Here is a 21847-nt window from a genome sequence, read left to right as displayed (position 1 = left end):
CAGTAGAGAGGTCTTGCAGTTTACAGGAGGAAAAATGAATTCACGGCACTTCTCTGAAATGAGTGGAGCACCTCCATCCATAGCCACTCAAAAATGGCTGGCTGCTCTACCAGATGCTTGGCTCCAAATGCTGTAGCCTTTAGTTTAGGTAAGGAAGGCTAATTGGAGGGTGAGTCTTTTTTTTAAAAACCCCTTTGAGCTAGAGGCTGAAAGAAGCTATGGCTCTACTAGGTGTATTTGTAATGAGAGAACTTCTGTAGCTACTGTTGATTGGGCGAACAACGGTCGGTACATTTATACTCCCACCTCTCGTGCTTCTAAGATAAATGAAAAGAGAATCATTATTCTTGTACATCAAAGGTTGGCTGCAAAGTGATTAGCATGAACTTTCCCTTTTAATTGTATCCCTCTAGCGAGTTCCCAACAGAGCCAGATGTGGAAGACTTCACAGGCACAGCTGTGGAGGAGGATGAGGAGGAAGAGGATGAGGAAGAGGAGGAAGTGGTGGAAGATCGGGATTACTATTATGATAACTATAAAGTAGATGATTACAATGAAGAGACCCCTACTGAGTCCAGCAATGACAGGTCTCTTTCTGAAAAGGAAATAATTAGTGATATGAAAGGTAAGTCCTACTCCACAGCGTACACGACTCCTGGCTCCCTCAGGCTGGCTGTCCAGTTGATCTTGTTACCTCTGCATTGGTGATAGTGCTTTCAATCCATCCAACAGATTCCACTGCGGAGGCCTTAATTGCCAAATAGGTCATCAAAGAAAAGCTGATGCTTATGTTTCAAAGATTGAAGGTGACACTAACTCTCTAGAGCATGGCCCATATGTTGCCACTTAATGGTAGTCTTGTTGGCAAAAAGCCCAGTGGCTGGCACATAGAACAAGTATTTCTACCCAGGTGCAGTGTTGAGTCAGGAAACAGTACCTGCATAGCCTAATTTTGGGAGAGACTATAGACCATCTTGGGACACTTAGCTGACTGGAATATCTCCCTAGGTTTGAGTGGCCAGCTTTGATTTGTCTCCTCTTCTGGAATCCATGTTAGAGAAAACTAAAACTGTTGGGCCAGGGTCTCATCTGATGTAAACTTTGAGTATAATGGAGCTACACTGATTTACACCAGCTCAGAATCTGGCCCCTTTACCTTGAACAAAATGTTTCCAGTAGTTGCTTCCTTTCCTGGTCTATTTTAAACAACCCAGCTCTGCATAAAATCCTTCTCTTCCTTAGGGAAACTGAACCCAGTCCAACCAACCGCACCTCTTTATCTAAATATTTGCTGTCGCTCTTGTCAGGAGCATCTGCCAACTGTGTTGTGATTCCATGCTGTAAATTGTCTTATTTTGAGTGTCTATCTGCAGAGGGAGGGGGCAAGAGTGAAATTCAATTAACTACAGATGACTGAGTCACTGCTAGCAGTTCGTGTCTTGCGGGTAAAACTCTTGCTGGTAACGTGCCAGTGTGCTGCAGATAATTTCACTGAAACAGTACTTCGATATGTATATGTGGGGTTATCTGACATCTGCCGATGTTAAAATAAACTTGGAACAGGGTGACCTGTGTAGCTGGCTAGCTTCTGAGAGGTGTCTGTTCCAGGGATGCCCAATTTATTTCTCTCTACAGTGCTTCAAAGAAACGAGGAGGCCTGCTGTAACTGTAGTCCAGTCCTCTTCAGGATGGCTAAATTGTTACTAACCTATACAGCAGATCTGCAATCCTGCATCTAAACAGAGCCACTTGTGCTGACTGCTTACTGCAGAGATGTCCATTTCTGTGTAAAATGCTGTAGCTGTAATAGTTGTCTTGAATTCTCCTGCTTAGTCCCCAGGCTTTTTAAAACTCTAAAATCCAGCTGCTGCTATCCTCCAATGACCTGTTCCATGTGTATAGCCTGCGTTTTCCGCTTGCTTTTATACCTGTGCCGCTCTGAATTCAAGCTTCCATCCAAACAAACTGCAGTGGAATATGTCTTCCCTGTCGAATATCTCATGCAGCACTGAAAGGCTTTCCTTCCATCAAATCTTAACCATTTTAAACAGTGGAAGCTCTGTCATTGGGGTGCATGGGGGATGGCCCCACAACCTCTGAAATGTATCTATAGCCCAATTCAATGCTCGGCTCCACCTATTTGGTTTAAAGAGAATAGCTCTTGCAGATGAAGGCTCCATGTTGGGCCAATTGCTCCAGTGTTCCAGACTGTGCATTGCTCGTGCTCTAAAACAGCAGCAGTAGCAGCACTGCTCTGGTAGCCTCAGCAGAACACGGAGAGGCACTTTCAAAAGTGCCCCCCAAAAAGCATGTTGTAGAGTGAGGCGAGGAGCAGTGCCGCAGCACAATTTCTCACCTAGAGCCAGCAGTGACTTTTAAATCGCTTAGCAAAGCCTGTACTCCTCACTAGCTGATGTTCTAACCCGTCTCCACACAGCTGTCTGCTCCCAGGAGGCGATGACAGGTCCCTGCCGGGCTGTGATGCCTCGTTGGTACTTCGACCTATACAAGAGAAAATGCATTCGCTTTATATATGGAGGCTGCGGAGGCAACAGGAACAATTTTGAGTCAGAGGAATATTGTATGGCTGTGTGTAAAAAGATGAGTAAGTCCTGCCTGCCACTGGCCCTTTTGCAGCAAGCCACTGTCCTGTCTGGCATTTGGTGTTTCCTCCTCCTTGCCTAAGTCAAGTGAGGATACATGTGTAGCCCGTCCTGTTGGTTCTGGTGTTTGCAGCAGTTCTGTCTGTCCTTTTGCAGCAGTCTCCTCTTGTCTCTGTGCTTCTCTAGTTTTTTTAGGTTAAAATTCCTTCCTGCAGCAGGGGAAAACTGGCTTCTCAACATGTACTGTCTGTCTCTCCAACCTAAGCCCACACTTGGCCTGCAAACTTAATGAACACAGCGCTCAATTATCCTCTTCTAGATTTGTAGCAGGGACTGGGAAACTTCTTTAATCTCTATTCTTGTTATAAAACTCCTCCATTTGTTCATTCACCCAGCTGGTAGCGACTTCTTGCCTTCCCCAGTCAGAGTATCATGTATCTGTTCGTTCAATCACTCTGGCAATCTAGACTGTTAGTCAGAATTCTTCTGGTAGGAAGTTTTTCTTACTGGTGCACTTTGGAAAATCCTCACTAAAGTAATGCAGAATTTTGGTTCCCACCTTCTGCTCCATTAGAAATATGAAAAGCAATTTAATCCTGGTCTTTGATAGCTTGAGGTTGTTGGCATCAGTTTCTGCTGGCTTTTATGGGAGATGATAAAACTACCAAAAACATTTTAACCTCCTTATTAATCTTATTGTTGAACTCCAGCACTTCCACTTCAGCTGCTGTGAAAGCCCTTTGAAAGGCTTTTTGTGTTATCTGGGGCTTGGCAGTCTGTCTATACAGCCCTAATCCTGTTTACAAAAGGAGTTTCATGCGAGTGCATTAGATTGGGCTGATCTGACTGAAGTGGTGAAATAAAAGCTGCGGCTGTCAGGAGCTTTTTTTGTACCAAAGTTTGTCCTGTCCCAGAGGGATTTGGGGATGGAAATTGAGGTCTCCATTTCAGCGATGCTATGAGCAGGCCCAGGATACAACATGTATCTGGCCATGGCACTTACACGCAGAAATAATGCCTAACAGTCTTGCCAACATTTCACCTAATAATTGTCCCCATTGGACTGGGAGGTTGTGGATTCAGGTGCACACTGGGACTAAATCTCCTATCCAATGCTGATGCTAAAGTGCAGGCTGAAATGAGGCCTGTGCTGTTAGAGGTTTGCAATCTCTTATTAGATGTTAAGCAGGGGTCCTGCCTGCCTGTATTTTAAGGCAGGCCAGTTTGTTGTGTCCCACTTAAAAATAAATAAGGGCTAACCCAGTGTTCCTGTCCTTCACCCTCTCCACACCCCCATTTCACCCCACAGGCTCTAATATCAAGGTTGTGTGTGACTGAGTATGCAGTAGCTGCCATGCTTGGCATGGTCCATTTGGGAAGGGCTTTGTGGTGTATGACTTCATATCCGGATCTTCCATGTAATTGCTCCTCTTGCCAAATTTGAATGCTTTCAGAAGACGGGAGACTTCCTTGCTTTCCAGTTGATTGGACAAGTTGAAGTCCTCTTGCTGAACCTCCTCCTGTTGCTGTCTTGTCTCATTCCATTGCCCGTTAGTCCTGCTTGGTGCATCTGATAGGGCAAGTAGGATTGAGGTGTAAAAGCCCTTGCTCCATGGGAATGGGTTGCTCCTTTAATATTTGTGTGGGGGATTCCCTGTTGTGATCATGGAGTTTGCGGATGCTGTTGAGCCCGTTTGTCAGTGAGCAGCAAATGCAGAAAATGTCATATTCAGGCAGAGACAAACTGGCGTGGCAAGGAAGAGAAAGTTCTGTGTTCTGCAGTCCTAGCGTAGCTCTGTTGCTGGGTAACACTTGCCTCAGAATTAACGTGAAGACTGGACAGATGCTGGTGGCCCCAGTGCATTAGTGTGTGTGTGTGTGTGTGTTTGGAATGTTGTAACTTACTGATGTTGTTGTGCAGCAAATTGGCAATGTAGTGATACCAAAATGAAGTCCTGGTAGGTAGTGGTTCAACACACTGTTTGACAGAGGGTGAACTCTGCAGGTGTGAAGGTGCCTCTCCCTCCCCACCCCTTGCAACCATTATCACAATAGGCTAACCCAGGACTGTAGAAATTGTCTGAGCCGCTCACTTTCTCTTTCCAGTTCCCCCTACTCCTGTACCCACTGATGATGTGGATGTGTATTTTGAAACCCCAGCCGATGATAACGAGCACGCCCGCTTCCAAAAAGCAAAGGAGCAGCTGGAAGTGCGACACCACAACCGCATGGACCGGGTGAGTGTCTCACGTCATCTCGTTCATCTGAGCTGCACGATTGCTGCCTGTCTTCTACTCTACAGATCAGTGGCTAGCCAGACTTTCCTTGACCATTACCTTCAGTGTTGCTTTTGCAACATGAGCATGCAGCTTTGTGGCTGGGGTTTTTTTTTTTTACGTTCATTTCCTAGGTGTTGGGACAGAAGTCAGCAGGAGTAACAAACTGGCTGCCCTTTTGGGGTTAAATGCTAAGATTAGACCCTGGGTTGGTTAGAAACATCTGTTAGTGATTATGGGTGTTCTGATACAGCAGTCTTGTTAGGCCTCCGATTCTAGTACAGCATTGCTAGGTATTAATCTCACCATGTGTGCATGTGAAAACAAGTTAGTCCAGAAATACATACATGAAATAAGTTTCTGTGCCTTGCTGAACTGTTCTCCCCTCTGCCTGCTTAGGTGAAAAAGGAATGGGAGGAAGCAGAATATGAATCCAAGAATCTTCCTAAGGCGGAGAGGCAAACTCTCATTCAGGTAAGAATTGAGACATCTAAAAGGGGGAGCTGATTCTGTTCCCAGAGGTTCAGTGCCTGGCATCTATCCTCACCCGAGTAAGCTAGATAGCTTGTCAGTGTTCAAAGCCAAAAGCACAGTGAGTGAAAAGCAGTCCTTCCCTTAGTCGGGTGAACATCTAGTAGAGGGAGACTTGACTCAATTGCATCTTTTGGTCTGAAAACTGGAAATGGTGCTATGTACTACCAGTTTCCCTCCCCTCCACCACTAGCAGGAAAGTAGCAGGACCATCCAGCATGTCAGCAGCCCTGCCAAAAGGGATCTCTAAACCTCCTGCGTTTGTTTTGCTCAGCTGTGCTTGCAAACGAACCCACAGCCCTATTCAGTCTGGCTCTGACATTCTCTGTGGACACAGGTTTCCTATTTGTGCAGATCTAGTGAAAACCCATGAGGCTGAAAATAAATGGCTTCCTTGCAAACTGCTGAACTCCAGCTTTGCGAGAACGAAATCTCAGTGGAGACCTAGGGTTTGTGATGGGTGTAGAATCTTCCAACAGTTGGCTGTCGTAAACTCGCACTAGGCTAAGGACAGCTGTTTTGTTTTCTCTTAGTCGGCTAAGGCCTCTTTCTCTAGTGTGGGCTGTTCACATGGTTTTGTATCTTCTCTCTACCAATTTTATTCCTAGTTTGGGAAATAGTTTATTTCTTGGTTTCTAATGACGCATACCGAAACTTAACACAGTGTTTCTACTCTGGTCCATCGTGGTGTTAATATGCATAGCGTTGACAATGGTTTACTACTGCCAGGGAGCTCACTCTCTAATACTTCGAGTACCTATAGGTGGACAGATGCTAGATCTGGTGCCTTTCATAAAACTAAATTAATAGCTCTACAAGGGAAGGAAGTGGTGGTATCCCCATTTTATACAATTGAGGGATAGGTGGATTCTTAAATTGTCAGGTCTGTACTAGAGCTGAAATATGATCCAGATCATCTGATTCCAGACCGGATGCTCTAGCTGCAAGACCTCCTGCCTTCTCCACAAACAATTTAAACTGTTTGTGAAGTACATTTGAAAGGCATATTGGGACTATCATTTTAAACAGCACATTTGAAGTCAAAATCAGTATTCTGTGTCCTTCTCTCCTTACTGTTAGATGCCTTGGGCAGGGAGTGTGGGATGGGACCATCTCAGTACACTAAGGAATTAGAGTAGGCGTCCTTGCTAGGTTCATTCCTCTGTTGCTACAGCGCTGTAGCAAACTTACACCAGCTCTGTTTCTCTCCTTTCCAGCACTTCCAGGCCATGGTTAAATCTCTAGAGAAAGAGGCAGCCAGCGAGAAGCAGCAGCTTGTGGAGACTCACCTGGCTCGAGTAGAAGCTATGTTGAATGACCGCCGTCGGAGTGCCTTGGAGAACTACTTGGCTGCCCTGCAAGCTGACCCACCACGAGTGAGTTGTGTGGGAGCATTTGAGAGCGACGTGAACAGTGACCACATGGGCTGAGGTGGGGAAGACTGTAACGTGGGGGCATGGGTTAGCATGCTGTGCCAAATCATGGTAACTGGTACCAAAGACCTATCAGCAGAGCATCTAAACTCCTGAAGTGCTCTGCTTACTGTCTAGAAAACTGCACTTAGTTCTCTCTGCAGTCGTACTTCAGGCATAGCTGTTTGTGTCCAATGCACTTACCGTAAAAGGAGATTAGCTGAGAGATTAGAATAGATGTTCTGTCCAGTACTAAAACAGAGTAGATAATTTTAGATCTATATTTCAGTGTAATTGTTGGATGGGATCCTGTTTTGTGCCACCAATAGAATTTTAACTCTTAAATTCTGCAGCCCCACCGCATCCTCCAAGCCCTGAAGCGTTACGTCCGTGCCGAGAACAAGGACCGTCTGCACACTGTCCGCCATTATCAGCATGTCCTGGCAGTTGACCCAGAAAAGGCTGCACAGATGAAATCTCAGGTACAAAAGAATGTTTCTGTCAAGGGAACATTGTTACTCTTGGAGACTCTCTCTAGAAAAGCCTTTCACAGAAGCTATTCCATCTCCAGCTAGTTAGCCAATTAGCATGAATACCTTAATAGCTTAACATCTTTGTGCACTGAAGAGGAACTCTCATTTCCCATTTTGAATGTATGCTGGCTGGTGCTAAAGATGCTCTCCTTACAGCTTTCCTTAGCACCTACCCGAATGTTAAATACTTCCTGTTCAGATAGTACCCTGGAATAGTCTACAGTTTAGCCATCCATTATCCACAACATCTGGCCAGTTCAACTGTTAAGTAGTTTGTACAATATCTGCCCTTCAGCCCTTAGTAACTTCTGTGGTTTTACATTCAAAAATTTGTTAGAGTAATGTTGAAGGCCCAACCAAGATCAGAACCCTATTGTGCTAGTTCCTGTACATGCATATAGTAAAAGACTGTCCCTGCTCCAAAAAGTTTACATATGCTTAGACGAGACAAGGTGGGGGAGGAGAAACAGGCACAGAGAGAGAAACTGATGTGCCAGAGGTTCAGGATGGAACTGAAAATGGAACCCAGGCCTCATGAGCTCCAGTCCTGTGCCCTAGCCACTGGACCATGCTGCTGTTCCTCTGATGCTGTGTGAAACGCCCACACAAACGAAAGGGAACAGGCTGCATTGGGGAGACGGCGATACTGACTACGCAGTACGCTGTCAGAGGCACAAAATAAAGAAACCAGTATCTTTCATTAGTGTCTCTAATAGTAACCTGAGGTTTTATTTGTAATAATGCAAGGCAACATTTCAGAGAGAAGCGTGGGCTTTGGGAGTGAGACTAGGACTGGGGCTTATCCCTTATCTGGTTTCATGAACTTCAGAGTTCATCAGCAGCAATTCAAATCAGCCTGAACTTTTGTCTTTAGATCTTTCTGCCTCAAACTGTTCCCTCTCTGTTGATTTAAACCAGAGGTGGGCAAACTCCGGCCTGTGGGCCCATCCTGCCTGGCCCCTGAGCTCCCAGCCGGGGAGGCTAGTCCCCAGCCTCTCCCTTGCTGTGTTTCTTCTCTCCCCCCACCCCCCGCCAGCTTCAGCATGATGCACCACCTGCACTCTTAGCGGTGTGGCTGGCTCCAGCCGGCCATGCGGCTGAGAGCTCCTGCCTCTCTGAGCGGCATGATAAGGGGATGGGGGGGGGGGGGAGTTGATAAGGGGCAGCGGGTTCTGGGGGGCAGTCAGGGGGCAGGGAGCAGGGGGTGGTTGGATGGGGGGGGGTGGTTAGGGGATGGGGAGCCGGGGCAATTGGATAGGCGTGGGATTCTTGGGGGGGGGGGGTAGGGGGGGTGTCAGGACAAGGAGCGGGGGCTTGGTTGGGTTGGGGGCAGGGGCCAGGCTGTTTGGGGAGGCACAGCCGTGCAGTTTTGCAACCCCAATGTGGCCCTCGGGCCAAAAGTTTGCCCACCCCTGATTTACACATATTAGACAGGGTTCTAAAATAAATACTCAGGGACTGGGAGCTGTCTCCTAATGAAGAATATCCAGTACCCTTGTCGGAGACAGCCCAGTATATCAAATACACGCCCCCTGACTCCTTTGTTCTTGTGCTGCCAAAGCCCCACAGTGGGGTATGTGAACTGTAAGCTTAAGCTAAGACCTAAACAGCCCTTAATTCATTCTGAAGGCTTCAGTGTCAACAAATTGACATGTGAGGAATGTGGGTGGTACAGTTCAATTTCAATTCGCTTTACTTTTCAATGCACTTTAAGCTTCTCAGTCGATTTGCTTGATTGACAGGTGGCCACATGTAAAATTAAATTGCTTTCATCCTAGTTTTTAAAGGTCAGGTTCACTTCTGACTATAAAACCAGGTCCATTCAACTCATTAATTTTCTTCAACATTTGGCAGTCCATATTAATGGTTTCTCTAGTCTACATGATCCCTGATCATGTAGCACCCTCTGTAGGTGAAGTTTGGAGTTACTGTTAAATTTAACATGAGCTAATGGGATGAATTGAGGCTATGTACAATGTGACCCAATTTTCAAATGATGGCAGTGAACTGCTGCATATAGGCCTGTGTATTGGGTTGAGAAGTGCATAAAATGCCCCATGTCCTTGTTTGAAAATTGGGCTTAGTGAGCAACATGTGCTGTCTCTGAACTTACACTTACTAATAGATCGATCTACTATGTGGGTGATGAGGGGAGCTCAGAATTCCACTAGAAGAAAGTTTAAACCATGGCAGTTTTGTGACTTGTAAAGCAGCAGCATGACCAAGACCCTGTTCTACCCAGAAGCTGTGTGTAGACTCAGTATTGTATTGCCAAAACCATGCTTTTTGTTTGGCTTGCAAACGTTCTCGCCATCCTTTGGCTCTGCACTCAGGTGCAGTCTGTTGGAACAGAGGCTCTTCCATGTACACCTTAGCACACTTAGAGGTCTCCACTGCCAAAGAGAGGCAGGGTTTTCAATTAACTTATTGTCTGCAGTTATAAGAAACAATATTTAATATTGACCATAGTTAATGTATATCAGAAGCATCAATTGGTATGCTTCTGGGGAAAAACTGATTGCAGCAGAGGCTGGGGAGGAATCCCACTTCCTACAGCAATGTGCATATGGCTTGTTTGTTGCTTTATGTGGAGGCTGCCTTCCTCTGAAGCATGGTATAAGCCAGTGCCACAGTTGGGATATCTGACTTGATAGACCGATGGACTCAGTCTGATCTCTTAGGGCAAATCCGGTGTGGTACTGTTTCTGTAAGATAATGATACTACAGATGTATTACCTTCAATGGCTCTTAAATTGGCCCTTTTGTGTTGTCAGGTGATGACACACCTCCACGTGATTGAGGAGAGGATGAATCAAAGCCTATCTCTGCTCTACAAGGTACCGTATGTGGCTGAAGAAATCCAGGATGAGATCGGTTAGTATCTCTCTATGCTGGTGTTGATGCATTAGGACAGCCCTCCCCCCCGCCCCACAATACCAAGCCCACATTTCTTAGGGCAAAGTGTGCCCCAGAAAGATCATTGTCTAAGAGATTCAAATCACCAGGGCCTGATGAAGTGCCTCCTAGAATACTCAAGGAGCTGACTGAGGAGATACCTGAGTCATTAGCAATTATCTTTGAAAAGTCATGGAAGACGGGAGACATTCCAGAAGACTGGAAAAGGGCAAATATAGTGCCCATCTATAAAAAGGAAAATAAGGACAACCCAGGGGATTACAGACCAGTCAGTTTAACTTCTGTACCTGGAAAGATAATGGAGGAAATAATTAAGCAATCAATTTGCAAACACCTAGAAGATAATAAGGTGATAAGTAACAGTCAGCATGGATTTGTCAGGAACAAATCATGTCAAACCAACCTGATAGCTTTCTTTGACAGGGTAAAAAGCCTTGTGGATGGGGGGGGGAAGCAGTAGATGTGGTATATCTTGACTTTAGTAAGGCTTTTGATACTGTCTCGCATGACCTTCTCATAAACTAGGGAAATACAACCTAGATGGAGCTACTATAAGGTGGATGCATAACTGGTTGGAAAATCATTCCCAGAGAGTTGTTCACCAATGCTGGAAGGGCATAATATGTTGGGTCCTGCAGGGATAGGTTCTGGGTCCAGTTCTGTTCAATATTTGCATCAATGATTTAGATAATGGCATAGAGAGTACCCTTCTAAAGTTGGTGGACTATACCAAGCTGGGTGGGATGGCAAGTGCTTTGGAGGTTAGAATTAAAATTCAAAATGATCTGGACAAACTGGAGAAATGGTCTGAAATTCAATAAGGACAAATGCAAAGTACTGCACTTAGGACGGAACAATCAGTTGCACACATACAAACTGGGAAGTGACTGCCTAGGAAGGAGTACTGCAGAAAGGAATCTGGGGGTCATAGTGGATCCACAAGCTAAATAGGAATCAACAGTGTAACGCTGTTGCAAAAAAAGCAAACATCATTCAGGGATGTATTAGCAGGAGTATTGTAAGCAAGACACAAGAAGTAATTCTTCTGCTCTATTCCACGCTGATTAGGCCTCAACTGGAGTATTGTGTCCCGTTCTGGGCGCCACATTTCAGGAAAGATGTGGACAAATTGGAGGCAGTCCAGAGAAGAGCAACAAAAATGATTAAATGTCTAGAAAACATGACCTATCAGGGAAGATGAAAAAAAATTGGGTTTGTTTAGTCTGGAGGAGAAGACTGAGAGGGGACATAACAGTTCAAGTACATAAAAGGTTGTTACAAGGGGGAGGGAGAGCAATTGATCTTAACCTCTGAGGATAGGACAAAAAGCAATGGGCTTAAATTGTAGCAAGGGTGGTTTAAATTGGACATTAGGAAAAACTTCCTAACTGTCAGGTGGTTTAAGCACTGGAATAACTTGCCCAGGGAGATTGTGGAATCTCCATCATTGGTGATTTTTAAGAGCAAGTTGGACAAACACCTGTCAGGGATGGTCTAGATAATACTTACTCCTGCCATGAGTGCAGGGGACTGGACTAGATGACCTCTCGAGGTCCTTTCCAGTTATGAGTCTATTCTCTAGTTCAACCACAAGTGATCTGGCTGATGCAGGCATTGAATGTTAAAAATTCTCTGGCTTATGCTATATAGGAGACCAGCTGTTGTAAAGGTCCCTTTTGGCTTTAAACTGTGAAGCTAGAAGTCTACAAAAATTTTGCAATAACTCTCAAGTCTCCTTTCTTCCCTGCCCCTGGGTAAAAAGGAGATCCCTGCCCTATATCGGAGTGTCAGACTCTCTCTCATTTACCCCCACCATACACTCCTTAGCTCAAACGTCTCTTGGTTCAGATTGTGCTACCGCCTCTAGCCAGTGTCTTTATTGATAGCTCAGGATGGTGATCCTCCTTCAGAGTTGACACAAGTCTTAAGTCTCACAACCCACAGGAAAACCAGCTTCCCTCACTGCCCCATAACTACATTTAAAGGATCATGCACCCCTCCTTTTCCCCCAGCTGACTCAGTCTATCTGTACTCGATCCCTTTTATTCAAAGTCTACCACTCTTCCATAAGCACTCGGCTACTACACTGATGGGTACCCATATGAAAATCTAGGTAGACCTTGTGGGAGAATTCTAATCTTAAGCAATGCAAGGTGTGGAAACAAAGGGACACAAATTGGCATGGTCTAAAGAACAAACATTAGCTGGCTGAGTTATAATCCTAGTTCTGGTGGGTTGTAGCTTCCTTAAGGACCAGCTGCACGCTGCTGCTATACAGCACATTACCAAAATAGCAGGAGTTTTCTATAGGGCAAGGAGGCAGCTATTGCCTTTCTAAAACCCTGGCCATACAGAAGATGATTCAAACGTTCTTTGAGAGAGGCTAGGAAGTATTCAGGTTGGTTCAACTTAGTTTCCCATTGCAGACATTCATGCTGCAGCCTCTGCAAACTAGGGTCTCTGTGTGTCACAGTCCCTATAAAAGACTACCAGCTATCACCACTGAATTCTGAGAGGAGCAAACATTGTTCTTGGAAGCAATGAGGAGTTCTAGCAACTGCATGCAGTATAGGAAACAGTTTCTTCCTCCTCTTACTCCTCTCCCTGGCTGCTTGTTAACCCTTACAGATGAACTGCTTCAGGAGCAGCGTGCTGACATGGACCAGTTCACATCCTCCATCTCAGAGTCCCAGGTGGATGTCCGAGTCAGCTCTGAGGAAAGCGAAGAGATACCCCTCCAGGAGGGCAGACCCTTCCGTCCATTCCAGGTGAAGACCTTCCCAGCCTTGCCTGGAAATGAAGGTATGTAGAGCCAAAAGTGTGCATTGGTTTTAGGGAACCTGAACACGTTCAGCTTAAACTGACATCAGAGCCCATGCAATACAGTGTGCTCTATCCCCCTGTGAACCTTCAGGGCTGAAGCAATTGCCCCAGAAATGCAGAATTACGCATGAGAGCACTACTGTCAAAGCTGCCTATATGATGTAAAACCTAAGCAGGGTCCTAAGCTGTCCATCTCATCAGAAGATGCTCTGCTGGTTTGGGACAGCGCCAGTGCAGCTAGTAATCGGCAATCCCTAATAGCCATCTTAGTTTGTCCTTCATTTCGATGCTGTTGGCCATTTCCGGAGTTCTATTAATTTCCCTTTGCAGGGTGTGCTAATTTTTGCTTTTTTTGTTTTTGTTTGTTTGTTTTGCTTGATTCTGGAATTCTTTCTCTAACCAAAATGCTCCAGTGTAACATTGAACTGTATTGCCAAAAACTGCTGCAGAGCTATGGGGGATTCTTTTTAATCAAAGGGTGTTGACAGCTGGCATTTGTGTGGCTTTTTTAATATTTTTTAAAATGCTTGAACAGACTAAGCTATAACAAAGCTGTAAAATAAAAGCTTTATCCAGGGTCCGTCAGAAATCACGCACAAGCCTTTTTTCCTTTCTCTCTTAATCTCCTTTTTCTGCTATTTTTGTTTTTGTTTTCCCTCCTGCTAGATCCTCAGCCGGATTTGTACCATCCAATGAAAAAAGGTTGGTTCTAAGCTGCTCCCTCAGTGTCTCCCATCACTCCCCTACCTTTACAGTGTTTGGTAGCTTCATTTTTAGTTTCACCTTCTCACCTTCTTTTCACCTTCCTTCTCGCTGTGTAGATGACCAGGGCTGACTTAGCCATGCCCTGTTTTGCTAAAGAAACAGGTTAGTTTGACTGCATCAGTGATCTTCTGCCAGCCTATCCCAGGGATTCTAGGAATGCATAATTAGTTACTTTGCCCCCCCAAAGCAATTTAGGTTTAGCAGTGCCCCTGGGAATTGTGTAGCAGTTTACACCATCTTATTTTGAGAAATGTTTAGCACTGGTTCAAAGAAATTTGACTGCACGGAAGGTAAATCCAAATACAGACTCTGTTTCGTGTACTGTAGTGTCCCTCCTATCTGGTGACAGCACTAAGACAGGAGTGAGCAACTCTGGAGAGAGGGTGAGGAATCACTCTGGCACTCAAACAATACCCAACAGGACATGTATCTAGTGGGACCTAGTACCATGCAGGCAAATGATTCATTCATCTACTCTGCTTTATAGTATCCTTTGCATCTTCCGTTTTTAACATCTAGAATGTCTTTGTACTGTGCTAGTTCTCACTGTTCATCTATTTCTGCTTATAGGTGTACCAACATTGCTAGCTCTTGCTTAATTTGTGTAGCAAAGGACTCTGGCTGAAGGGGGATTGACTGGGCTGTAAGGGAGGTGGAGAACTGACACTAAACCAATTGCTTTAATTTGTTAAATACTATAGAATCCGACGTGGCTTGTCTACTAGTCTGTGTGTGCTTTCTCTAGGAGAAGGCAAGTCTTGTAGTAAAGTTTGTGTATGAAGACCTTTGCTATTTAGTTGTGCTCATGTAGCATGCTGGAAGTGATCCCGTTTGCTTCAACTTGCTTTTGATTCTAAATTTGCTGCAAAATTTCCAAAGGGGAGAACTTTTTTTTTAATTGTTTTTAGTAAACACACAAGTTACTGTTGTAGTCCAAAGGCTGGATGGCCTGCAACTCGGTTCATTTTTGAATATTTATTTAACTGCAACCGAAGTGAGCTCCATTCGTGGTCTGGAACAATTGGCAGCTGACTGACTGTGGACATGGTACTTTCACATGGATTTCAAGAAGCGAAGAACAGGCCAATCTTTTCCCGTTTAAGTAAATAGCAAAGCTCCCACTGACTTCAGTGGCAGAGGATCAGGCCCTACATTCTCCCTCTTTCAGGATATTCCATAAAAAGCTGCTGTTTTCCAGGGATGTATATAATCTAACCAGCTGCATCTCTGAGCTCCAAGAAGCTGGGGCTATTTAACAGGGCACAGCACTAGAATTCCCAGCTTAGGGTCTGCTATGTTGGCTCCTTAGAATTGGGCAGAGCAGCCACAGGCCAGGGTTGACCAGATGCTTCTCTAGAAAGACTCGTGGTTAGTCTCTCCAGAAACTCTAAACCATTGACTTTCACAGCAACGTGACCCACGTGTGCAGCCCTGGGGAGTGACAGGCGACTGTCGCTGTGCCTAGAATCTGAATGTCTCCAAAGAAGCATCTGGGGAAAGGGATGCAATAAAACCCCAGCCGCTCCTTGCTGGAGTGAGGCATTAGTTTCCTTGGCATTTTCCGGCAATAAAAGCTGTCACGGTGAACGCTTGCCCTGGAGCCAATTCTCCTTTCCTCCCCCTCGGAGAACTTGCAACAACTCCAGCAGCGAATATAATGCATTAGCCAGGCTGCAAGCTCAGCAATTGCAGAGAGGTGCGTTCAGCTAATTAGAAGTATTAAGTGCTGTATGTAATATTTTCCCCACATGCCCCTCTCTGAAACTGGAGGCTCAGCTGAGTTTGGCTTGCAGCCCCATTGTCCCCTTTGCTTTGTCATAGGTGTTGTGAAGGACACTTGTTTGGCAGGCCCCGATATTTGATGCTCGCCATCTCCCAGGTTGTTAGCTGTAGACCTAGGTTGTGTTGCATCAGCCTTTTCTGTTGTTGATCTGATCTATTTATAAAAGCTCCGGATCAAACTGTTTATGCAGAGCAGCCTGTTGTTAATTGATGTTCTCCTCCTTTGCAGCCCACACTAGATTTCAGCCCAGTCATGGATGAGTGATATTCTGATACAAGGACTTAGCTTATCATTTTCTCCTCCCTTTCTCTGGGATTGATCGCTTTTGGGCCTGTGCCAGTGACGGGACAACAGCTCGTTACAGAGCTGTGCTGGGTGACCTTGCGACTCCTGTTCCTGAGGCACTTGCTGATGTGCTTGATCTTGACAGAGATGGTGCTGACCATGCTGTTGTGTAAAGTGCTCCCTGTGCACTGTTCATGGAGAGGAGAGTGTGTTCTGCCTTCCTGGAGTCATGATGGTCAGCGATGTTCTCCTCCACTCCCTTTCTTTGTTGCCATCACTTTTTTTTATAGCAGAATAGTTGTGGTTTTACACTCCAACACCTTTTTTGTGCATCCTCCCCGCTCCAGTCACACCCACCACATTTGTCGTCATCAACCAGGAAACCCCCAAATCGTTTCACTGTAGCTTAGCACGAGCTCCCCCCCCCCCTCGAAACATAGCATGAAGAAGGGCTAGTAATTGGCAGCCTGTGCTCTGAATCTCACTAGCTGCAACAGCACTGCGGAGAGTAGGCAATCTTTCCTAGTTACCACTAAGGTCTGATGAGTGGCGTCTGCCTACATCTAACGTAATACTTAACGTTTTTGGCGTAGGTTCTGGCATAGCTGATCTGGATGGACTGATCGGGGCTGAAGAGAAAGTGATCAACAGCAAGAACAAAGTGGATGAGAATGTGGTAAGCCCTCTGCCTGTATTTTCTAAAGCACAACCTGACTTGGAGACTAATTAACATTAGTGGCTTATTTCCATGCCTTTTTCGTGCTCACGGAATGTCAGTGTATTCATTATCCATATGGTGCAGGGGAGTTGCGGTTTTCTGACTAACATAGTTTCCTAATACTGTTTAGTGTTGCAAGTGTGGGAGGACAAGGGAAGGGGGAGATCCAGATCCCCAGTTGTAGAATGACTTGAAGTGTCTGGTTTAGAAATGGCTTCCCTAGATAGAAACCAGAGCTCTTCGATAGACAATGAAACCTGCTGAAGACCCACCTTTGTTAGGCAGCCGCCTGTCTTAAGACCACATCAAATGTACTGCGTGCTGTTCTGCTCCACCTCTACTATAAGACCACATCTACTAAACAGCTGATGGTTTTGGTGACCCTTTTCAGTGGTTTAACAGGCTTTGCTGTACATTAAAACTGAAAGACAGTTACAGGGACACAGTAGATACAGTGTTTACCGGTAGGATTGGTTCTATCTTCAGTGGAATGAATGAGTTGAATTCTAGTTGCAGCCACCTGGGTAAAATCAACACTGGGGTTTGACTTCTAAATTCATTTTAAAGCCAGGAGGATAGATTTATGTAACACAGCTGATGTGCCCAAAGCAAATGCCTGCAGTTGAACAAAGGCCCTTGAGATATTCTCAGCTTGGCCTCAGGTAACTATTCCTGCATGTTGTGGTGCTGGCACAGTGACTATAAATGGCTGATGGCTATCCCCTTCTTATGAGAGGGTGAGAAGATGGTGGGGATCTAGCAGAGTTGAGTGGCTGTTGACCCAGCAGAAGCACTCTGCTGCATTGTGCAGTAAAGGTCTCTTCTCCAACCGTGCGATCCTGTGCCTGTTGTTCCTGGCTCCTTGTATAAAATGCCTTCGTGACTGTTTTCAGGTAATTGATGAAACCCTTGATGTGAAGGAAATGATTTTCAATGCAGAGCGAGTCGGTGGACTGGTGGATGAGCCGGTATGTATGTGGCCACCCAAAAAAGGGAATAGCCGTTAGTGAATCCCAAAATCAATTTCAACGTCTGGTGTTTGTGTCTCCACTTACTCTGAGACGTCGCTAAAGTTTTGGGAATGGCGGAACCCTGCTGACACCTTGCAGGGAGTGGCATTGCTCTGATTTATTCCCTAGAACTACAGTTCTAAGTAGCTACCAATAAAGAGGATGACACTGACTTGTTTAAAAATGCCTTGTGGGACCCATAAGCAGCGTGGGTCAGCATCTTGTGGGAAACCGTTTGAGTTAGATTCCCTTTTTACCAGGCAGGGAGATGTTAAATATTCAGGCTGCCAAGCATAATCACTCATGTCTCCATATCACAGATGGTTTAAGACCTTATTGGTGGCTACCTCCTAGGGTGGCATTTAAGTCTCTCCTTTCCCACCCCCTCCTCTTTCTCTGCAGGATAATGAGAGTTCCCTTCGTGAGGACTTCAGTTTGAGCAGCAGCGCCCTCATCGGTCTCTTGGTGATTGCAGTTGCCATAGCCACAGTCATAGTCATCAGCTTGGTGATGCTAAGGAAGAGGCAGTACGGGAGCATCAGCCATGGGATTGTGGAGGTGAGACACCGCTTCTGCTCTACTAACTGAGCAGGGGAACTGTTAGCATTGCGTTCGCTTGTGATGCTCACACCCCTGTGGGCAATAGCCTCCGATTTAAGCATCTCCGCACCTACAGGGTTGTGGCTTATGTCTTAGCCTGCAGGTATCTTTTTCATTAGTGTCATGCTGGGTAAACTCTTACACTTAACAGTTGTATTCGCTCATCACCAAGAATTCAACTCGGTGTTCTTGTCTGGCTGAAGATGGGATTTGGCATTAAATGAGCTGTCAAGTCTAAATCTTGAGCCAGGGACTAAACAGGTCTGATCTATAGTAATTCACCCTCCACACAATGTAGCAACTGTTACAGTGCATGGAGCTGGGAAGCAGCAGCAACTTGGTTTTATCCTAGTCGTAATGGTGACTTAGCGTGGCGGCAGATGGGCTGCTTTACCTCTTTCCCCAGCATGTAAAATTCAGATCTGTCTCACATGGGCATGAGGGTCATATTTGTAACATGCTGTTTAAGTGACCTAAAGAAACATCCTTCTCTGTCCACTGCTCAGTCCGGAGCAGAGGACAGGCAAGAGAAGGCCTTGGTAGCTAGGCAGCTGGTTCTGAAACAACGAAAACTGAATTTTTCAGCTACCGCACCACTTGTCAGGGAATAATAAACAAGCTGCTTCCCGTGGCTGATGGCATTTGTTACATCTTGCCACCTATAGTTCTAGCACCTTCCCAACAGCCATAGTTGCAAAGAAGTTAGACCTGCAAATTGCCGTGGGGACTCCATTGACTTTGGTAACTGTCTGGTCTCTTTAAGGTTGACCCAATGCTTACCCCAGAGGAGCGGCATCTGAACAAGATGCAGAACCATGGCTATGAGAACCCAACTTACAAATACCTGGAGCAGATGCAGATTTAAAGGCTCTGAAAATGCAGCAGCCCTGACCAGCAAAGGGGCAGGGCAGGGAGGGCCAAAATGGTCCAGCGTTTTGGATCAACTACTGACCAAGTTGCTTCAAGAGGACTTCATCTTACATTCAGAACTCCTGGATCATTAAGACTATAATTACTACTGTAGAGTTGCAATTTCCATTCTTTTAAATGGGTGAAGAAATGATAATATAACAATATATGATATATAAATCTTCTTAAATGGGAAAAATGGATCTATTGCAGATATTTGACTGAGATGTAGTTTTTCTTTTTTAAAAAATTAATCTGAAATCCCCGGTTCTGTTTTTGTCTGATACAAGCACTATATATATATAAATGGGAAATGTTGATTTTTATTTCCGATAGACCACTTGTATATTGAAGGTCATTTGTACCAGCCACATTGTATAAATGAGACACTTGTGGCTCTTTGGTCATTTTGGCTTTTATATATAAAGCAGTATTCCCTTTTTTTTTAAGTGAATTTTGCCAGAAGTTGCAAAGAGATTAAATAGGGTTAGGAGCTGTGAGAACATAACTAAGGGTGCAATTCAAAAAGATTGTTAACGAACAGCTTTATAAAAATCCCCTGCTGCCTGCCAGTGATCTGTGCACTTCTGCGGCATAGCGGTGTGGTTTCTAGGAATCTAGACTCCCTGGAGGCAAGGAGTTAAAAGGCTTCTAGCATCTTTGTTTATAGCCATTCTAGTGGAATGTTAGAACATGGTTGTTCTGGAGTCTGCACATTCCCCTTATCTTCTGAATTCAGTCTTGCTGTACAGTTGGAAGTCTTTGATATTGAATTTAAATCCCTCCTTCTGATCCTCTAACCAGCCTCCTTCAGTGCCCATCTGGCATTAGCAGTGCCCTGTTGCTACTACTTTGTAACTTTCTCCAGTCCACCCTCCCCCCCTACCACATGGTAAGTAGTCTCTAAATTGAGGTTTTGGAGCTCTGCATCTCTTTCTGATGAGGCTGGGCTGTTCTGGAGTTGTGTGCATGCTCAGAGAATGCCCAAGCTTTGCAATAATCAAGCATCTGGGGAGCTGAATAACGTGGGATTTTACTTTAAGTTAGGGGTGGGTGGGGGGGAGAGAGAGGAAATGGATACTGTCTATTTTACAAAAAACTGGATGCATAGACCGTGAGGAGAGCAGTGGGGTGTTGTTCCATTCACCATCATGTCTTTGTAATGCTTGTATAGTTGATGTTAATGCTCATGGCTTTTTTTAAATCTGGAGGTTCTGGTAACCTGTGGTGTATTTTTTCTATTTTCCTGTGACTTTGTTTTCCTTCCCCCCCGCCCTTCCATGTCTCTTCCCACTATGCACAGATTTAACTTAACCTGCAAACTCCTTAATGTGGTCTGTGGGGAATGTACAAAGTTTAAACACATCAATAAACACTTTAACTTCCAGATCAATTCCTTTCTTTATTCATGGGCATTCAGGATCTTTTGTCTTTTCCCTCCTTGCCCTTGTCAAAGCGCAGGGGAGTTTTTCCCTTTTTTTTTTTTTTTTTTTTTTTTTTGCACACCTACAGCTCCAGGTCATAGTTAGTCCTTGAAGGAAAGGACTGCTGCTCATTGCTATTGAGGGGGAAGTATTCTCCCCCCGCCCCTCCACCACAAAGAGCATCCACTGCACACTTGGCCCCTGCTAACCTTTGTGGAGGGAAGGGGACAAAAGCGATGTAAACCAACAGTGAGGACTACTCTACAGCTGTCTGTTTTCAGGCTGCAGCTGTCTAACAAACCAACTGCTCCAATGTCTGAGCCATGGCTGCTGTTCATGTTCAGATTGGTTTCCAAAATGCATTCCAAGTTAGCTAGTTCTGAAATGCCAAATTCATTCCCTGGGTACAGGCTCATGCTGGCATGCTCCCTCAGAAGTGCCAGAACTACTCTTCTTCTTAGAGTGCTTGCTCGTGTCCATTCCATATTTGGTTAGTGTGCTTGCCACATGCACTGGTGCTGGAAGTTTTTTCCCTTAGTAGCATCTGTAGGGGACTGGCTCTGGTGCCCTAGGGAGTGGCGCCCACATGGCACAGAATAAAGGGGGCCACCAGCTCCTCCCCACCCTCAGTTCCTTCTTGCCGCTGGTGCTGGAACTTCTGCTGCTTTGGATAGCTTTCGCTTAGTTCAGTTTGTCTCATGAACGTTTCTTTGTAAAATAGTTTAGTATTTACCCTTAGTGTTAGTTGGTCCCGGATGGGACTCAGGCCGTGTCCCTAGGCTGCCGTTAGCTGTTTAAGGTGGCTAGAAGGACACACAAGCTACAAGTGTAGCATCTGTAAGTTGCTCAAACCCAGAATGAAAAAGGAGAGAGATCCCTCTCTGGGCACTCCCGATGGAGTCTGCGCTGACTCCAGCACTGGAGCAGAGGTCTGACTTGGCCCTGAGCAGCGCAGCATCAGTACAGAACGCCCTGCTGGTGCAGTCCACGAGCTGGCACTGATTCCCCTTCCCCGCCCTGGCCCTGGCCAAGCAGCCCAAGAGGTCATGTCTCCAATGCCTCGGCACCAGTCCTGTGACCAATCAGTGGAACAGGGTCACCAGTCACCTGCCCGCTGGCACCCGTTGCTGAGACACAAATCCCCTTGATCGGGGAGATTTTACTGACGACCGGCCTGTTCCAACTCCTGGTCAGTACAGGTCAAGCAGTGTGTGAGGCATAGATCGCTGGTCTACTGCCGCAGATTGGCCAAACGCTGA

The 21847-nt window shown here is 45.5% G+C and overlaps 1 protein-coding gene across 8 annotated transcripts in view; it reads left to right on the top strand.

Annotated features, from left to right (window-relative positions):
- The window catches only part of APLP2 (amyloid beta precursor like protein 2), a 72601-nt gene extending 52050 nt beyond the window's left edge, over positions 1-20551 (top strand). The window contains exons 6-18 of one of the 8 annotated variants that reach the window (XM_005308587.5): positions 414-625; positions 2438-2605; positions 4710-4840; positions 5279-5353; positions 6628-6786; positions 7176-7304; positions 10130-10229; positions 12900-13073; positions 13761-13796; positions 16521-16603; positions 17539-17613; positions 18058-18213; positions 19019-20551. In XM_005308587.5, the coding sequence (XP_005308644.2) occupies positions 414-625; positions 2438-2605; positions 4710-4840; positions 5279-5353; positions 6628-6786; positions 7176-7304; positions 10130-10229; positions 12900-13073; positions 13761-13796; positions 16521-16603; positions 17539-17613; positions 18058-18213; positions 19019-19120 (1600 nt within the window). In that variant the 3' untranslated portion in view covers positions 19121-20551. The remainder of the gene's footprint in view (positions 1-413; positions 626-2437; positions 2606-4709; positions 4841-5278; positions 5354-6627; positions 6787-7175; positions 7305-10129; positions 10230-12899; positions 13074-13760; positions 13797-16520; positions 16604-17538; positions 17614-18057; positions 18214-19018) is intronic. The other 7 variants (XM_005308588.5, XM_005308589.5, XM_008164140.4 and 4 more) reach the window with 7 other exon arrangements.
- The last annotated feature ends 1296 nt before the right edge of the window (positions 20552-21847 follow it).

Source organism: Chrysemys picta, chromosome 16, assembly GCF_011386835.1.
Source record: "Chrysemys picta bellii isolate R12L10 chromosome 16, ASM1138683v2, whole genome shotgun sequence".
Taxonomy (NCBI): Eukaryota; Metazoa; Chordata; order Testudines; family Emydidae; genus Chrysemys; species Chrysemys picta.
The sequence above is the reverse complement of the archived record's forward strand: the minus strand, read 5'-3'. Positions and strand labels throughout refer to the sequence as shown.